The sequence below is a fragment of the Heptranchias perlo genome, chromosome 13, assembly GCF_035084215.1.
Source record: "Heptranchias perlo isolate sHepPer1 chromosome 13, sHepPer1.hap1, whole genome shotgun sequence".
In the NCBI taxonomy this organism is placed as follows: domain Eukaryota; kingdom Metazoa; phylum Chordata; class Chondrichthyes; order Hexanchiformes; family Hexanchidae; genus Heptranchias; species Heptranchias perlo.
The window spans coordinates 52,987,192-53,005,193 of NC_090337.1; the positions used below are offsets into that span (position 1 = coordinate 52,987,192).

An 18,002-nucleotide genomic window follows, 5' to 3' on the forward strand; every position below is an offset into this window, starting at 1 on the left:
GATGAGTTAAGTGACTCAAAACCCTTCAGAGGCACTGAATGAGCAATATTGCAGGCGGGTTACGATTCGCCAGGTTTCTGTTGGTAAGGCTAAGAAATACCCATAAAATGAACTCTCGCTGTGGAAAACTGAAATAATTCCCTTTTTTATTCACTGACATTTAAAATAAACAAAAAAGGAGATTAACACCCTGAGTTTTAAACGCAGAAAACATCCCTCATTATCTTACACCTTTCTTGTACTATATCAGTCTTGTGAGATTGAATGATAAACAAATACAGAAGATGCAATATTAAAATTTTTCTCATTTATTTCAGTGCAAACAGAACACGGATCATAATGAACATAAAATAAATAAGTACTTGCAGTTAAATTACTTATCCATGTTCAATGGAACATAAAATTACACGGCTTACACATCGACTGTGAGTAACGTAAAAGTGCTTTAGTTTTAAACTGTACAGCTGTACATAGATACTATGCAAGAAGGTTTTAAGTGAGACAAATCCTGAAGATTCAGCTGCTTCATCTTCTCAAAGTGCTGTTCAGTCTTGTTGAGACATTTTTTCCAGCTTTTTGCTGTAAGACAAAACGAAGATCAATAAGTTTCAAATAATGTAACTTGTTACATTGAGAAAATGCACTGAAAATGTAGCCAGTCATTTCTACCACATATTAAACATTACTAAGAACCTGTTCACATTTTACAGTGCCTCAGCAAAGAAGGTGGCATTTGTATTAAAATTCATATTCAAAAGTCTGATTTTAAATGCCACCCTCAAATAATTGTTATTGCCCTCACCTTATAAATGTTAGCCATGATGTGGAGATGCCGGTGATGGACTGGGGTTGACAATTGTAAACAATTTTACAACACCAAGTTATAGTCCAGCAATTTTATTTTAAATTCACAAGCTTTCGGAGGCGTCCTCCTTCCTCAGGTGAATGTTGTGGAAATGATTTCCACAACATTCCCACAACATTTCCACAACATTCACCTGAGGAAGGAGGAAGCCTCCGAAAGCTTGTGAATTTAAAATAAAATTGCTGGACTATAACTTGTTGTTGTAAAATTGTTTACACTTATAAATGTTAATATAAGAGACCGTACTTTTTCAATATTGTTGGACAGTGAGTTTGGTGTATGTTAGAGCTTGTTCTCTTACCTCAAAAATTCCAGTGTTCTTTTCACCCATCTACTCTCAGGATTTGTACAGACTGCCCGTCCTCCAACAGTGTAGAATCTGTGAAGAGTATTTAAATAGATCTTTCAATAACGGAACATCATCAGATAAAATTTGCTTTTCAATCTGTGCGATATGTCAAGGCCTTGTACTTACATAATTGCATCGATGTCACAGATCTCATTGGATTGTTGTTCGACATATCCAGAGATTAATCGCAATGGCAACCGACTCTTTGAATAACGGAGACAGCAGTCTCCATACATTGCGTCTGTGGGCCAGAGAAAAACGGTACTTTAAAAAAACAATTATGAACGTAACTCAATTAAATCTATTTTCAAACTGGCTAAGCTGCTAGTAATGGGTTAAAAGGCAGTTGAAAGACTTACGTGCTGATACGGAGTCACTAAGCATGCTCAGCATTATCAGGGAGGACACAGTCACCAGCACAAGTTTCCTGAGAGCACTCATTACTGATTATCTGTCTGTCTGCCAGATATCTTCTCTGTAGAACTTGTCGTGGGGTCTGTAGCTGAGATCTGATGTGTCTTTAGGTACCTGCCAGTCAGTTTATATCCACTATGCCAGGTATTGGGAATTTTTGAGAGCAAGAAAATACATCCCATGACTTATTTCCTCTGGGTTTTCCTCTTGTCACCTTACCTCATTGCATCAGCAGTTTGCAATGCAACCGGTTTATCTGTAAATAGACCTTAGTACTCTGATTTCACAATCGGCACGATCCATAAGCTTTGTTTTTCTTTCCAATGTGTTAAGAGTTCAGGATTGAGTTTAATGCGTGCAGTTTTTTTTGTTTCTTAAGTTGTTTCTAATTAGGTCAAAAAGTAAAATGACAATATATTGGGCAATCTAAGGAGTATGCCAGTTTGAAACTAAACAGTTCTGTGATATGAAATGTGAGTCAGGTTTTAAGCTTAAAAAAATAGTATAAACCAGATCAATTTTAAATGTGAATATTTTATTATATTTATCTGCTGTGTACATTAATGCAAAATGAATCAATACTTCTAAACAGGACTAATTAATCAGAAATATAAGGCAAGGTGGTGGGGTACTGGAGGTGATTATTCGCACGGCAGCTATTTTCACACTGGAAATATTATAGAATCATAGGCCGCTAAATTGGGCCGTGTAGAGACGTTGTTTCAGCGCTACCCGGCCTCTCCAACATCCAAGATGGCATCGTGGCTGCGCATGCAAGTTTCCAGCATGACGTGCGCCGGATGCCATCTTGGTATAGGAGTTAGAGTATGTGCAAATACCGTACGCCGGAAGTATGTAAAGTAGGGTGAAAATGCATGCAATCAGTGTGCAACGCTGATTTAAAGTGATAGACACCATTTTGGCACCCAACGCTCAACTCAACGCACGGTCTTGAACCCGACAACCTGAATGTGTCTAAGAGTGCCTAGAGGACCCCCCCCCCACCCAGCATTGCTATTTAAAGGGACCATGCAGGTGTTGCAGGTTAGTTGCTGGATTATTGCTTCTGACTGCTGATGGAATAGGAAGTGTTTTTTGAAGCTCCCTATTCTCACTGTGAGTTCCTAGAGTACATTTGAGAGTGCTTTGGCAGGTACTGCCTTACGGTGTGGAAAGTTACAATCGTAGTTGAACAACATTCCTGGCAACCATGAGTGGTCTGCTAGGGCTCCCACTGGGCATTGAGCACGGCTAGGAGCATGCAGAGAGGCCATGCGTAGCAGGTCAAGCTGTGAGGAGAGGGAGGACGAGGAGGCGCAGGGCACTGAGCAGGAGACCCTATCCAATGAGGGCCTTCAGGGATCAATTCTCTTACCTCAACATGACCAAGGAGGATTGCATCCGATGCCTGAGGTTCACCAAGGAAGCTGTGACCGAGATCTGTCAACTGGTGCGGCCACAACTGCAGCCTCAGAGCAGGGCGAGGACAGCATTGCCTGTGGCTGTGAAGGTCACTGTGACACTGAATTTCAACGGCTCAGGAGCATTTCAGGCCTCTGCTGGCAATATGTGCAACATCTCGCAGTATGCAGTGCACTGCTGCATAAAGGAGGTCAGAGACGTACTGTACCAGATGAGGAACAGGTTCATCACCTTCCCTCTTGACAGAGACAAGCAGAACAAGTGAGCACGGAGGTTTGCCCACATTACTGGCTTCCCCATGGTGCAGGGTGCCATTGACTGCACGCACAATGCCCTGCATGTCCCGCACATCAACTCAGCCGTCTTCGTCAACAGAAAGGGCTTCCACTCCCTCAACGTGCAGCTGGTGTGCGACCACATGCATCGAATCATGGAGGCCGATGTCCGCTACCCTGGGAGCAGTCATGACGCCTTCGTCATGCGGCAGTCCACCGTGTCAGCTATCTTTCACTTGCCTCGGCAAGTCAAAGGCTGGAGGCTGGGCGACAAGGGTTATCCCCTCACACCGTGGCTCATGACTCCAGGCCTATAATGAGAGCCATGCTACCACACGCAACATCGTGGAGCACACCATAGGCCTCCTCAAACAATGCTTCCGCTGCCTGGGCTAGTCTGGAGGAGCCCTGCAGTACGCTGAACGGATGGGCAGATTCGTGGTGGTATGCTGCGTGCTGCACAACCTCACCATCGTGAGGGACCAGTCTTTGCCACCAATGATCGGAGAAGACCCTGAGCCAGAGTTGGAGGAGGAGGATGCTGAGGAGGAAGATGCTGAGGAGGAGGAAGAGGCTGAGGAGGAGGCGAAGGGGGAGAAACCGGAACAGGAAGTGGAGAAAGCCGCAAGGGTGCTCACCTGATCCGTGCCTGCTATCAATAATGTCAACTACATCCCCCAACTCACCAACATTTGTACACTCCCCACCTTTCCGCTCCCACAAGACAATCAAATCGCCCTCCATCTGATCGCACATTGGTTTCCCCCTCAGCTCATCGCACAAATAAAAACTACCACCAAATGCAAATTCAAAGTCACACTTATCAATGAATAAATAAAATTATGGAAACAGAACAGAACCATTCATCCTTGTGCATTCCCTTAGTGCCTGTTGTTTCTTGTGCCTTTACCTAACCTACTGTTCCTACGAGGTGCTTCCCCAGTGGCTGGAGCATGGTTGGAGGGTGGCTGCTGGCTTTCAATGGAGGAGTGTGCAGATGGCCTTGGAGAATGACCTCGAGCAGCTCTGCACCAGGAGGGCCTGGCTTCAGACTGTGCCATCTCAGCATGGGTTGCAGCAGTCTGGCCTGGGCTGGCTGATAGGCAACAACAGGGGCACTGGCGGAGTGGCAGGGGTGGGAGCAGGAATGCTGTCAACCTGAGAGACGACAGCAGGTCCGACTGCCATGGCGCCACTGCCACTCTCCCAAGGCGGAGCCTCAGCAATCCTGGTGATCAGCTGGAGAACGGTTTGCTGGAGTGCTGTGATGTTCTGGAAGCCCCGTTCCACAGTGGTCCCCAGAGCCACGATAGCAGCAATCAGAGCTGCCATTGCAGCAGTCTGAGCAGGAATCATAGCTTGCAGACCTTTGATCACATTGGTTTGTGCTGCAATGGAAGCCGCGACATCAGACGCTGCATCATGGTGGGTTCCACAGGTGCGCTGATGGAGGTGACCACATGTTCCATGTTGGAAAGGATGGGCTCCAAGCTCTGCGCAAAGCCCTGTGCCAAGTTGGAGCTGGACTCCTCCATGCCCCTTCTCATTGTGCGCAGGCTTTCTGGCCGGCTTTCCAGTGCCCCAAGCATTTGTTGGTGTACGCCCATTAGCCTTCTTCTGTAGCCTGGCCCATCGAAGTCTCATCTGACTCCTCTGCAGCAGAACTAGTGAGCGACCTCGCCCTCCGGCGAGCTGGCACCTGTGGTATCCGTTCCCCCCACCCCGGCTCCTGCGCACTTGTGCTCAGTGTCTCACCATGTGCAGATCCATCGTCTAACCTAGCCTCTAAAGGACGCGCAGTGTCAGTCTCTGAGCTGGTGGAAGCAAGTGTCAGATCAAGTGACGGTGTGGCTTCGGTGTCCCTCTCCTCCTCCTCCTCGGACAGTGTTGCCACATGTTCTTGGGTATCTACAACGATAAAAGGGAAACAGGTTGAGTTGTGGAGCAGGGAGAGGAGCAAGTAAGACGTGCATGCCGACAGCATCTGCAGCACGTGAGTCAGAAAAGATTATGAGAGGAGGGAGATGCAGCGTCACAAATTCTGGTAGGGTGGGGATTCAAACACACGCCCCTGCAGCGAGTCGGAACCTCAATCCAGCGCCTTTAACCACTTGGCCACGCTACCCCAGAAGTAAACTTCTGCCCATGAGGGGGTAAAGAGTTTAAGTTTATAGCAAGAGCGTGGATCTGGCAATCACTGTTTACTAATCCTGTTAAAGCTCGGAAGGTTTACAACAGCGACACATTAAGGAATCATAGAATCATAGAATTGTAGAAAATATACAGCACAGAAGGAGGCCATTTGGCCCATCGTGTCTGCGCTGGCCGAAAATGAGCCACCCAGCCTAATCCCAATTTCCAGCGCTTGGTCCATAGCCTTGTAGGTCACGGGATTTCAGGTGCATATCCAGGTACTTTTTAAATGTGATGAGGATTTCTGCTTCTACCACCCTTTCAGGCAGTGAGTTCCAGACCCCCACCACCCTCTGGGTGAAAAAGCTTTTCCTCAGCTCCCCTCTAATCCTTCTATCAATCACTTTAAATCTATGCCCCCTGGTTATTGACCTCTCTGCTAAGGAAAATAGGTTCTTCTTATCCACTCTATCTAGCCCCCTTATAATTTTGTACACCTCAATTAAATCTCCCCTCAGCCTTCTCTGTTCCAAAGAAAACAACCCCACCCTATCCAATCTTTCCTCATAGCTAAAATTCTCCAGTCATGTCAACATCCTCGTAAATCTCCCCTGTACCCTCTCTAGTGCAATTACATCTTTCCTGTAATGTGGTGACCAGAACTGTACACAGTACTCAAAATGTGGCCTAACTAGTGTTTTATACAGTTCTAGCATAACCTCCTTGCTCCTATATTCTATGCCTCGGCTAATAAAGGAAAGTATCCCATATGCCTTTTTAACCACCTTATCTACCTGTCCTGCCTTCTTAACCACCTTATCTACCTGTCTTGCTACCTTCAGGGATCTGTGCACATGCACTCCAAGGTTCCTCACTACCTCTCAGTATCCTCCCATTTATTGTGTATTCCCTTGCCTTGTTTGCCCTCTCCAAATGCATTACCTCAAACTTCTCCGGATTGAATTCCATTTGCCACTTTTCTGCCCACTGGACCAGTCCATTGATATCTTCCTGCAGTCTACAGCTTTCCTTCTCACTATCAACCACACGACCAATTTTTGTATCATCTGCAAACTTCTTAATCATGCCCCCTACATTTAAATCCAAATCATTGATATATACCACAAAAAGCAAGGGACCTAGTACTGAACCCTGCGCAATGCCACTGGAAACTGCCTTCCAGTCATAAAAACACCCATCGACCATTACCCTTTGTTTCCTGCCACTGAGCCAATTTTGGATCCAACTTGCCACTTTCCCTTAGATCCCATGGGCTTGTACTTTTTTGACCAGTCTGCCATGTGGGACCTTGTCAAAAGCCTTGCTAAAATCCATGTAGACTAAATCAAACGCACTACCCTTATCGACCCTCCTTGTTACCGCCTCAAAAAATTCAATCAAGTTAGTCAGACACGACCTTCCCTTAACAAATCTATGCTGATTGTCCTTGATTACTCTGTGCCTTTCTAAATGACGGTTTATCCTGTCTCTCAGAATTGATTCCAATAATTTGCCCAACACAGAGGTTAGACTGACTGGCCTGTAATTACTCGGTCTATCCCTTGTTCCCTTTTTAAACAACAGTACATTGTTAGCAGTCCTCCAATCCTCCGGCACTACGCCTGTATCCAGGGAGGATTGGAAATTGATGGTCAGAACCTCCGCTATTTCCTCCCTTGCTTTTTTTAACAGCCTGGGATACATTTCATCTGGGCCTTGTGATTTATCTACTTTCAAAGATGCTAATCCCCTTAATACTTCCTCTCTCACTATGTTTATCCCATCTAATATTTCACACTTCTCCTCCTTAACTACATCGTCCCTCTTTTTTGTGAAGACACAAAGTATTCATTAAGAACCATACCAACATCTTCCGCCTCCACACATAGGTTATCGTTTTGCTCTCTAATAGGCCCTACTCTTTCCTTAGTTAATCCTTTTGCTCTTAATTTATTTATAAAACATCTTTGGGTTTTCCTTGATTTCACTTGCCAATATTTTTTCATGCCCTCTCTTTGCTTTCCTAATTTCCTTTTTAATTTCACCCCTGCACTTTCTATACTCCTCCAGGCTTTCTGCAGTATTGATCTCTCGATTTCTGACACAAGCTTTCCTTTTTGCCTTATGTTACACTGTGTTCTCCTTGACCTCTAGGGGGCTCTGGATTTGGCAGTCCCACCCTTTCTCTTTGTGGGAATATGTTTACTCTGAACCCCTTGATTCTCCCCCTTGAATGCCTCCCACTGCTCTGACATTGATTTACCTTCAAGTAGCTATTTCTAGTCCATTTTTGCTAAATCACATCTCAGCTTAGTAAAAGTGGCCTTTCCCCAATTGAGAACTTTAACACCTGTTCTATCTTTGCCCTTTTCCATAACTATGCTAAATTGAACTGACTTATGATCACTACCACCAAAATGCTCTCCCAATGATCCTCCTTCCACTTGCCCAGCTTCATTTCCTAAAACTAAATCCAGAACTGCCCCTCTCTTGTTAGGCTTGCTACGTACTGGCTAAAAAACTTCTCCTGAATGCAATTTAAGAATTTTGTGCCCTCTATACCCTTCACACTGATTCTATCCCAGTTAATATTAGGGTAGTTGAAATCCCCTACTATTACTACCCTATTGTTTTTGCATGTCTCAGAAATTTGCCTACATATTTGCTTTTCTATCTCCCTCTGACTGCTTGGAGGTCTGTCGTACATTCCCAGTAGTGTGACTGCCTCTTTTTTGTTCGTTAGCTCAACCCATATGGCCTCATTTGATGATCCTTCGAACATGTCATCCCTCCTCACAGCTGTAATTGTTTCTTTAACCAAAATTGCCACCCCCTCCTTTTTTATACCCCTCTCTATCTCGTCTGGAAACCCTGAAACCAGGAACATTGAGCTGCCATTCCTGACCCTTTTTAAGCCATGTTTCTGTAATAACTAAGATATCATACTGCCATGTGTCTATCTGTGCCCTAAGCTCATCTGCCCTATTCACTATACTCCTTGCATTGAGGTACATACCTTTAAGCACTGCCAAACTCCTATGTTGTTTATTTTCTAACCTTTGCTTCCTCTGCCTTCCAAACTCACTTACTAATTTTCTGCCTTCCATTTCCAGTTCTGATTCTGTCCCATCTGAATCTACATTCAGGTTCCCATCCCCCTGCCAAACTAGTTTAAACCCTCCCCAACAGCACTAGCAAATCTCCCCGCAAGGATATTGGTCCCAGCCCTGGTGAGGTGCAACCCGTCCGGGTTGTACAGGTTCCACCATCCACAGAACCGGTCCCAAGGCCCCAGGAATCTAAAGTCCTCCCCCCTGCACCCATCTCTCCAGCCACGCATGCATCTGCGATGAGGTGGAAGGAGGTGCCCAATACATGTGGACTGGTACTGGGCACCTGTGAACTGTACCCATCAACTGTCGGCCTGTACCCATCACCTATGAACCTGTACCCAGCATCTGTGGATATGTACCCAGCTCTTGTGGACTGGTACTGGGCACCTCTGGACTGTACCCAGCAAATATCTGCCCCTTCAGAAGAAAATAGAGAACCTAGAAGTTTATATAAAAACACACATCCCAGCTTGAAAAAAATCTTTGAAATGAATACAGGAAAACAATGCACTTTCATTCAAAATTAAATACATCACAAATTAAACATAACAAGCACAGTATAGTAAGATCTAAGCCCTGATATTGGTGCAATGCTGCATTGTGTAGTTCTATGGGAGGCTGTGCCAGAGCAACTAGATACATTACAAAATCCCCACCTTCAAAACACTCCCTTTTCCCTATAGGCATAATGAAAGCTAATACTTGTTCTTGAACAAATCTCCCAGGAAACAAAGCTGGTATAATGAAGTAAAGTTAAGAAAGGCCTAAGGTAAAAAGGTCTGAGACAAGAACAGTGTCTATTGTAAACAATTTTACAACACCAAGTTAGGTGAATGCGAAGGGTTCGAGGATTTCATTTCCACAACATTCACCTGAGGAAGGAGGAAGCCTCTGAAAGCTTGTGAATTTCAAATAAAATTGTTGGACTATAACTTGGTGTTGTAAAATTGTTTACAATTGTCAACCCCAGTCCATCACCGGCATCTCCACATCAAGAACAGTGTCTGGCAGTAGAGAATAAAAAAAAAGAAAGACTTGCATTTATATAGCGCCTGTCACCACCTCAGGACATCCAAAAGTGCTTTACAGACAATGAAGTACTTTTGAAGTGTGGTCATTGTTGTAATATACATTCAGCAGTCATTGTCTGTGCAAAGGGAAGTTGAATGGAGGGTACATGTCTCTGATTCTCCACATGGGGGTGGGGCAAACATTTTGTCTGAGCACTAGCTGTAGTGAAATCATAAATGCATTCTTTATAAACAGATTTGTAATTTTGTTACACCCAGTGCACGAGAGGAAATCTTTCCCCATGGTGAGTCTCTAATTTTACCTGTCCTGTTGAAATCTGGCAATTCCCAACAGAGAAGGAAGAAAACACAGAGGCACAGCCACACTGGGAAATTCCTGTGCACCTCTTGGTGGCTGAGGTAATGGAAGAAATATTGGTCACATGAGGAACTGAGGGGGGAAAAAAGCACAAAAATGAAGAAAACAAAGAGAAAGAATAATCAGAAGAGAAGAATGTGCAAATAATTAAAACAAATATAAAGCATTTTCTTTTGAATTAAAATAGAGAAATGGCCTGACTTTGGTGTACCCTAATGTTCTTGTGGTATAGATAACAGGCAAGGGTTTGTACCACATGGTGAGTTCCAGTTTTGATTTGGTCCAAATTAAAATGGTAAGAATGTAAACTGAGCAACTCTCTACACACAGAAATGACACTGTAGGAAAACATAGATTAAAAACAACCAATGTGTTGAAATATAGAGAAGTGACTGACGACTTTTAGACATTTTGTTGTACCAGTAGGAAATACAATTTAAAAAGTGGCAATTGGATACTGTGCTCCTGCAAACTGATTGAGTGTCACAGCAATGTTTGGTCGGAGGCCAGGCCTGATGACAAAGGTCAATCATTGCAGGTACTTTACATTCCATTGACTGTACTGGTCCTACTTTACTTTACCAGTGAATGATTAACTAAACAGTGAGTTTTTGACTATTGATTAACAGAGGAAACTCACAACTTCTGTGGGAATCTGGTGGTACTTTCTTTTGAAGTATTGCAACTTCTGCTATCTCATTTTGTGTTCAGCGCAGTGACTCTCGCCTCGAGCCCTACTCCTTTGTTTACTTGACACATTGTTTTCATTACTTTATGTAAATCCGTAGCTGTTATCTGTGTCATTTTTCACCTTTTGCTCCTCTGGTGTGTTCCTCATTCATTTCACTGATTTATGTTTCTCAGCCTACAACTTAATTGCTGATCTTATCTCACCAATTGCTCCAAATCCTATGACTTTGTAATTTTGTTTGGATACTTTGCAAGCTATCATATAGCTTATGTCTATTATCTCTGCCAATCATCATTCAGTGCAGTGCAGTGCTCCATCTCCATTTTCTTTATATACAACAGTTGCTGGTTTCAGATTGTTACCTGTACAGTGTGGTGTTGACCCAAAAACAAACTAACTTTGCTGTCAGCTCGCATATCACTCTTGTCCATTGATCACAGAGCTCTGTTTATTTGTAGTAATGTGTAGAGTTTCCATCTCAAGGATCATGTTATCAGTTACATTTTTAAGGAACCGGTTGGATCAACAACTCTCTGCTAACATCAACAAGATTAAAAATTAAGTTTAAAAAGTTCCGAGGCAGTAGTTTGGACTAGTAGGAAACTTGTTAAAGGTTTGCACCCCACTGTGAACCTGGAGGTGAAGTCATATCTTGGCCTTTGTATGGACTGTAGTCAGATTGTTGACTTGACAGCTGAGTTGTAGCACTGGTTTTGAACTGATGCACATCCAAAACCATTTGACACTGATACAATAGCAGCGCTATAATATATTCTATCAGCATCTACTTTGTGCAATGTGCTGTGCCCCCAAGGGAATTGGGGAGAAATAGCTGTGGTTATTTTGAGGGTGCGGGTTAGGCACAAACCTTCCCTGGACCATTTCCCCACATTTTACAATTAGATTTCATAATGAAAATCCATTCTGTGGAGTGTACCTTTATGTAAAGAATGAACTACACGCAAGGGTGAAGAATCTACTTTTTTATATTTTAAACCCCTTCCCCTTTTCTCTGCTGTGGACACATCCAATTTCTTCTTAAAAGCATCTTCCTTTGTTAAGTCCTTGCTTATCTTACTGATTTTATGAAAATTATGTTATGCAGAGTATGACCACTGGCATAGACCAGTTGGGCCGAATGGCCTGTTCCTGTGCTGTAAATTCTATGTTCTTTCAGTCTTCCAACCTGCATTGGCCCCACTGCCCTCCTCAGCTGAATGTTTAATTCTTCCTCCAGGGAAATCGAAAATCTCAAGGTTTAGTTCAAATGAAGCATTTCAAGTACAAGGAAAGCCAGAGATTAGTTTATAATTTTCAATATAGGCTATTGAAGCATTTAATGCACAAATGTTTTTAAAATCTGAATTGTAGTTTACATTTTTGTTTTAAAATTCAGGAGATGGTGACACACACAAAAACATATACAATGTCAGGGATCCATCGATTAGTCTTTCTGAATCCTGGAAAATCCGTATCAATGAATCAGGAGCAGGGCACTGCTCTTCATTTCCTGCAGTCTCACCTTTGCTGAAGTTGGACTAATGCATGTGATGAGTTAAGTGACTCAAAACCCTTCAGAGGCACTGAATGAGCAATATTGCAGGCGGGTTACGATTCGCCAAGTTTCTGTTGGTAAGGCTAAGAAATACCCATAAAATGAACTCTCGCTGTGGAAAACTGAAATAATTCCCTTTTTTATTCACTGACGTTTAAAATAAACAAAAAAGGAGATTAACACCCTGAGTTTTAAACGCAGAAAACATCCCTCATTATCTTACACCTTTCTTGTACTATATCAGTCTTGTGAGATTGAATGATAAACAGATACAGAAGATGTAATATTAATGTTTTTCTGATTTATTTCAGTGCAAACAGAACACGGATCATAATGAACATAAAATAAATAAGTACTTGCAGTTAAATTACTTATCCATGTTCAATGGAACATAAAATTACACGGCTTACACATCGACTGTGAGTAACGTAAAAGTGCTTTAGTTTTAAACTGTACAGCTGTACATAGATACTATGCAAGAAGGTTTTAAGTGAGACAAATCCTGAAGATTCAGCTGCTTCATCTTCTCAAAGTGCTGTTCAGTCTTGTTGAGACATTTTTTCCAGCTTTTTGCTGTAAGACAAAACAAAGATCAATAAGTTTCAAATAATGTAACTTGTTACATTGAGAAAATGCACTGAAAATGTAGCCAGTCATTTCTACCACATATTAAACATTACTAAGAACCTGTTCACATTTTACAGTGCCTCAGCAAAGAAGGTGGCATTTGTATTAAAATTCATATTCAAAAGTCTGATTTTAGATGCCACCCTGAAATAATTGTTATTGCCCTCACCTTATAAATGTTAGTATAAGAGACCGTACTTTTTCAATATTGTTGGGCAGTGAGTTTGGTGTATGTTAGAGCTTGTTCTCTTACCTCAAAAATTCCAGTGTTCGTTTCACCCATCTACTCTCAGGATTTGTACAGACTGCCTGTCCTCCAACAGTGTAGAATCTGTGAAGAGTATTTAAATAGATCTTTCAATAACGGAACATCATCAGATAAAATTTGCTTTTCAATCTGTGCGATATGTCAAGGCCTTGTACTTACATGATTGCATCTATATCACAGATCTCATTGGATTGTTGTTCTACATATCCAGAGATTAATCGCAATGGCAACCGACTCTTTGAATAACGGAGACAGCAGTCTCCATACATTGCGTCTGTGGGGCAGAGAAAAACGGTACTTTAAAAAAACAATTATGAACGTAACTCAATTAAATCAAATTTCAAACTGGCTAAGCTGCTAGTAATGGGTTAAAAGGCAGTTGAAAGACTTACGTGCTGATACGGAGTCACTAAACATGCTCAGCATTATCAGGGAGGACACAGTCACCAGCACAAGTTTCCTGAGAGCACTCATTACTGATTATCTGTCTGTCTGCCAGATATCTTCTCTGTAGAACTTGTCGTGGGGTCTGTAGCTGAGATCTGATGTGTCTTTAGGTACCTGCCATCATTTTATATCCACTATGCCAGGTATTGGGAATTTTTGAGAGCAAGAAAATACATCCCATGACTTATTTCCTCTGGGTTTTCCTCTTGTCACCTTACCTCATTGCATCAGCAGTTTGCAATGCAACCGGTTTATCTATAAATAGACCTTAGTACTCTGATTTCACAATCGGCACGATCCATGAGCTTTGTTTTTCTTTCCAATGTGTTAAGAGTTCAGGATTGAGTTTAATGCGTGCAGTTTTTTTTGTTTCTTAAGTTGTTTCTACTTAGGTCAAAAAGTAAAATGACAATATATTGGCAATCTAAGGAGTATGCCAGTTTGAAACTAAGCAATTCTGTGATATGAAATGTGAGTCAGGTTTTAAGCTTAAAAAAAAGTATAAACCAGATCAATTTTAAATGTGAATATTTTATTATATTTATCTGCTGTGTACATTAATGCAAAATGAATCAATACTTCTAAACAGGACTAATTAATCAGAAATATAAGGCAAGGTGGTGGGGTACTGGAGGTGATTATTCGCACGGCAGCTATTTTCACACTGGAAATATTATAGAATCATAGGCCGCTAAATTGGGCCGTGTAGAGACGTTGTTTCAGCGCTACCCGGCCTCTCCAACATCCATGATGGCGTCGTGGCTGCGCATGCAAGTTTCCAGCATGACGTGCGCCAGACGCCATCTTGGTATAGGAGTTAGCGCGTGTGCAAATACCGTACGCCGGAAGTATGTAAAGTAGGGTGAAAATGCATGCAATCAGTGTGCAACGCTGCTTTAAAGTGATAGACACCATTTTGGCACTCAACGCTCAACTCAACGCACGGTCTTAACCCCGACAACCTGAACGTGTCTAAGAGTGCCTAGAGGACCCCCCACCCAGCATTGCTATTTAAAGGGACCATGCAGGTGTTGCAGGTTAGTTGCTGGATTATTGCTTCTGACTGCTGATGGAATAGGAAGTGTTTTTTTGAAGCTCCCTATTCTCACTGTGAGTTCCTAGAGTACATTTTGCTTTTCTCTGCTGTGGACACATCCAATTTCTTCTTAAAAGCATCTTCCTTTGTTAAGTCCCTGCTGATCTTATTGATTTTATGAGAATTAACATATTAGTTTGAAGTCATCAAACCATCATTTATGTAGATTAGGCAAAGCATGCTTAAGAAAATGCAATTGTGGAAACTCTTCTCTTTTTAATGTAACAGATTCTGATGCCATAATAAAGCATTTAAAGATATAGAAAAAACATTTTCTATTTTATAATGAATTATATTTGTAATCAAATAACACAACCGTGTTTGGTTGCCAACTTAATCATCAAAGTGTTTTTATTTATTCGTTCATGGGATGTGGGCGTCGCTGGCAAAGCCCATCTCTAATTGCTTTTGAGAAGGTGGTGGTGAGCCGCCTTCTTGAACCGCAGTAGTCTGTGTGGTGAAGGTTCACCCACAGTGCTGTTAGGTAGGGAGTTCCAGGATTTTGACCCAGTGACGAAGAAGGAACGGCGATATATTTCCAAGTCGGGATGGTGTGTGACTTGGAGGGGAACGTGCAGGTGGTGTTGTTCCCAAGTGCTTGCTGCCCTTGTCCTTCTGCCTTGGCAAGTTGCTGCAGTGCATCCTGTGGATGGTGCACACTGCAGCCACGGTGCGCCGGTGGTGAAGGGAGTGAATGTTTAGGGGTGGTGGATGGGGTGGGAATCAAGCGGGCTTATTTGTCCTGGATGGTGTCGAGCTTCTTGAGTGTCGTTGGAGGTGTACTCATCCAGGCAAGTGGAGAGTATTCCATCACACTCTTGACTTGTGCCTTGTACATGGTGGAAAGGCTTTGGGGAGTCAGGTGGTGAATCACTCGCCGTAAAATACCAGCCTCTGACCTGCTCTTGTAGTCACAATATTTATGTAGCTGGTCCAATTAAGCTTCTGGTCAATGGTGACCCCCAGGATGTTGATGGTGGAGGATTCAGTGATGGTAATGCCGTTGAATGTCAAGGGGAGGTGGTTAGACTCTCTCTTGTTGGAGATGGTCATTGCCCGGCACGTGCCTGGCGCAAATATTACTTGCCACTTCTCAGCCCAAGCCTGGATGTTGTCTAGGTCTTGCTGCATGCGGGCATGGAGAGCGTCAATATTTGAGGAGTTGTGAATGGAACTGAGCACTGTGCAATCATCAGCGAACATCCCCATTTCTGACCTTATGATGGAGGGAAGGTCATTGATAAAGCAGCTGAAGATGGTTGGGCCTACGACGCTGCCCTGAGGAACTCCTGCAGCAATGTTCTGGGGCTGAGATGATTGGCCTCCAACAACCACTACCATCTTCTTTTTGTGGAGTGTTTTCCCCCAGATTCCCCTTGACTTCAATTTTACTAGGGCTCCTTTGTGCCACACTCGGTCAAATGCTGCCTTGATATCAAGGACAGTCACTCTCACCTCACCTCTGTAAATCAGCTCTTTTGCCCATGTTTGGACCAAGGCTGTAATGAGGTGTGGAGCCGAGCGGTCCTGGTGGAACCCAAACTGAGCATCGGTGAGCAGGTAATTGGTGAGTAAGTGCCGCTTGATAGCACTGTCGACGACACCTTCCATCACTTTGCTGATGATTGAGAGTAGACTGATGGGGCGGTAATTGGCTGGATTGGATTTGTCCTGCTTTTTGTGGACAGGACATACCTGGGCAATTTTCCACATTTTTGGGTAGATGCCAGTGTTGTAGCTGTACTGGAACAGCTTGGCTAGAGGCGCAGCTAGTTCTGGAGCACAAGTCTTCAGCACTACAGCTGGAATGTTGTCGGGGCCCAAAGCCTTTGCTGTATCCAGTGCACTGAGCTGTTTCTTGATATCACGTGGAGTGAATCGAATTGGCTGAAGACTGGGTTCTGTGATGGTGGTGATTTCGGGAGGAGGCTGAGATGGATCATCCACTCGGCACTTCTGGCTGAAGATGGTTGCAAACGCTTCAGCCTTGTCTTTTGCACTCATGTGCTGGACTCTGCCATCATTGAGGATGATGTGGAGATGCCGGTGATGGACTGGGGTTGACAAATGTAAAGAATCTTACAACACCAGGTTATAGTCCAACAATTTTATTTGAAAATCACAAGCTTTCGGAGATTATCTCCTTCGTCAGGTGAGTGAGTTCATTGAGGATGGGTATGTTCACGGAGCCTCCTCCTCCCGTTAGTTGTTTAATTGTCCACCACCATTCACGACTGGATGTGGCAGGACTGCAGAACTTTGATCTGATCCGTTGGTTGTGGAATTGCTTAGCTCTGTCTATAGCATGTTGCTTCCGCTGTTTAACATGCATGAAGCCCTGTGTTGTAGCTTCACCAGGTTGGCACCTCATTTTTAGGTACGCCTGGTGCTGCTCCTGGCATGCTCTTCTACAATCCTCATTGAACCAGGGTTGTTGGTAATGGTAGAGTGAGGAATATGCCGGTTACATGAGGTTACAGATTGTGCTGGAGTACAATTCTGCGGCTGCTGATGGCCCATAGTGCCACATGGCTGCCCAGTTTTGAGCTGCTAGATCTGTTCTGAATCTATCCCATTTAGCACGGTGTTAGTGCCACACAACACGTTGGATGGTGTCCTCAGTGTGAAGACGGAATTTTGTCTCCACAGTTAATAGTGAAGATATTATTGCCACTAACTTTAGTGCATAGATGCTATGCAAAGATAATTCTAAGCAACACAGACATAGATACAGTTTGGTTATTCTGGGAAAGCAGTTCAATCCTCCTGGCACACTTTTTCCAGATTTTTGCTGTAAGAATAAAAGACAGAGAGATAAATGTCCAATTATTTTAACTCTACCAAGACAAAACAATTGCCAATTCATAAGACTATGTTTTGCAACCGCACAAAAATTCTTCCATAATTATTTGTGTTAAATGTTGGTTCTGTTTCTATGGTGACTGTGTTTGCTGAGAGCTGGCCATTTGTGTTAAGCCTCTCAGTGGGATGATTGGACGAGAAGTAAATTCAGCTGAAAAAGCATCCACATATGGCTTCTGCGGAGCATAAACACCGGCATAGACCAGTTGGGCTGAATGGCCTGTTTCTGTGCTGTAAATTCTATGTAATTCAATGTAATATCAGTCTTTCTACCTTTAGTTTTGTGGCACTCAATTTGTCCCAGAGCAGGTGTTTTTTTTAACAATGTAGACGAATACCCCAAGGTTCTTCACAGGAGCATAATCGATGCTGAGCCATGGAAGGAGATTTTAGGAGGGGTGACTAAAAAGCTTGGTCAAAAAAGTAGTTTTTAAGCACGATCTTGAAGGAGGAGGAGGTGGAGAGGCCTAGATGGTTGAAGGCACGGCCACCAATG

At 43.2% G+C, this 18,002-nt stretch overlaps 2 protein-coding genes across 2 annotated transcripts; both read right to left on the reverse strand.

Annotated features, from left to right (window-relative positions):
• Positions 1-309: 309 nt before the first annotated feature.
• On the reverse strand, positions 310-1,860 carry LOC137331142 (C-C motif chemokine 20-like). The gene is made up of 4 exons (XM_067994746.1): positions 1,574-1,860; positions 1,341-1,455; positions 1,167-1,244; positions 310-579 (listed from the first exon to the last, which is right to left on the reverse strand). Exons 1-4 carry the CDS (start codon positions 1,653-1,655, stop codon positions 546-548), a joined length of 309 nt encoding a protein of 102 aa, XP_067850847.1. The 5' UTR covers positions 1,656-1,860; the 3' UTR covers positions 310-545.
• Positions 1,861-12,534: 10,674 nt separating this feature from the next.
• LOC137331141 (C-C motif chemokine 20-like) lies at positions 12,535-13,764 on the reverse strand. The gene is made up of 4 exons (XM_067994745.1): positions 13,494-13,764; positions 13,261-13,375; positions 13,087-13,164; positions 12,535-12,779 (listed from the first exon to the last, which is right to left on the reverse strand). The coding sequence occupies exons 1-4, from the start codon at positions 13,573-13,575 to the stop codon at positions 12,746-12,748; spliced, it is 309 nt and encodes a 102-aa protein (XP_067850846.1). The 5' UTR covers positions 13,576-13,764; the 3' UTR covers positions 12,535-12,745.
• Between the last annotated feature and the right edge of the window lie 4,238 nt (positions 13,765-18,002).

Coding starts and splice junctions, on each gene's coding strand:
- LOC137331141 (XM_067994745.1), bottom strand. CDS start 13,575: ATGAGTGCTCTCAGGAAACTTGTGCTGGTGACTGTGTCCTCCCTGATA. Junction 13,376..13,493: donor TAGTGACTCCGTATCAGCAC/GTAAGTCTTTCA, acceptor TCTGCCCCACAG/ACGCAATGTATGGAGACTGC. Junction 12,780..13,086: donor CGAACACTGGAATTTTTGAG/GTAAGAGAACAA, acceptor TTTGTCTTACAG/CAAAAAGCTGGAAAAAATGT.
- LOC137331142 (XM_067994746.1), bottom strand. CDS start 1,655: ATGAGTGCTCTCAGGAAACTTGTGCTGGTGACTGTGTCCTCCCTGATA. Junction 1,456..1,573: donor TAGTGACTCCGTATCAGCAC/GTAAGTCTTTCA, acceptor TCTGGCCCACAG/ACGCAATGTATGGAGACTGC. Junction 1,245..1,340: donor TGTGACATCGATGCAATTAT/GTAAGTACAAGG, acceptor TACTCTTCACAG/ATTCTACACTGTTGGAGGAC.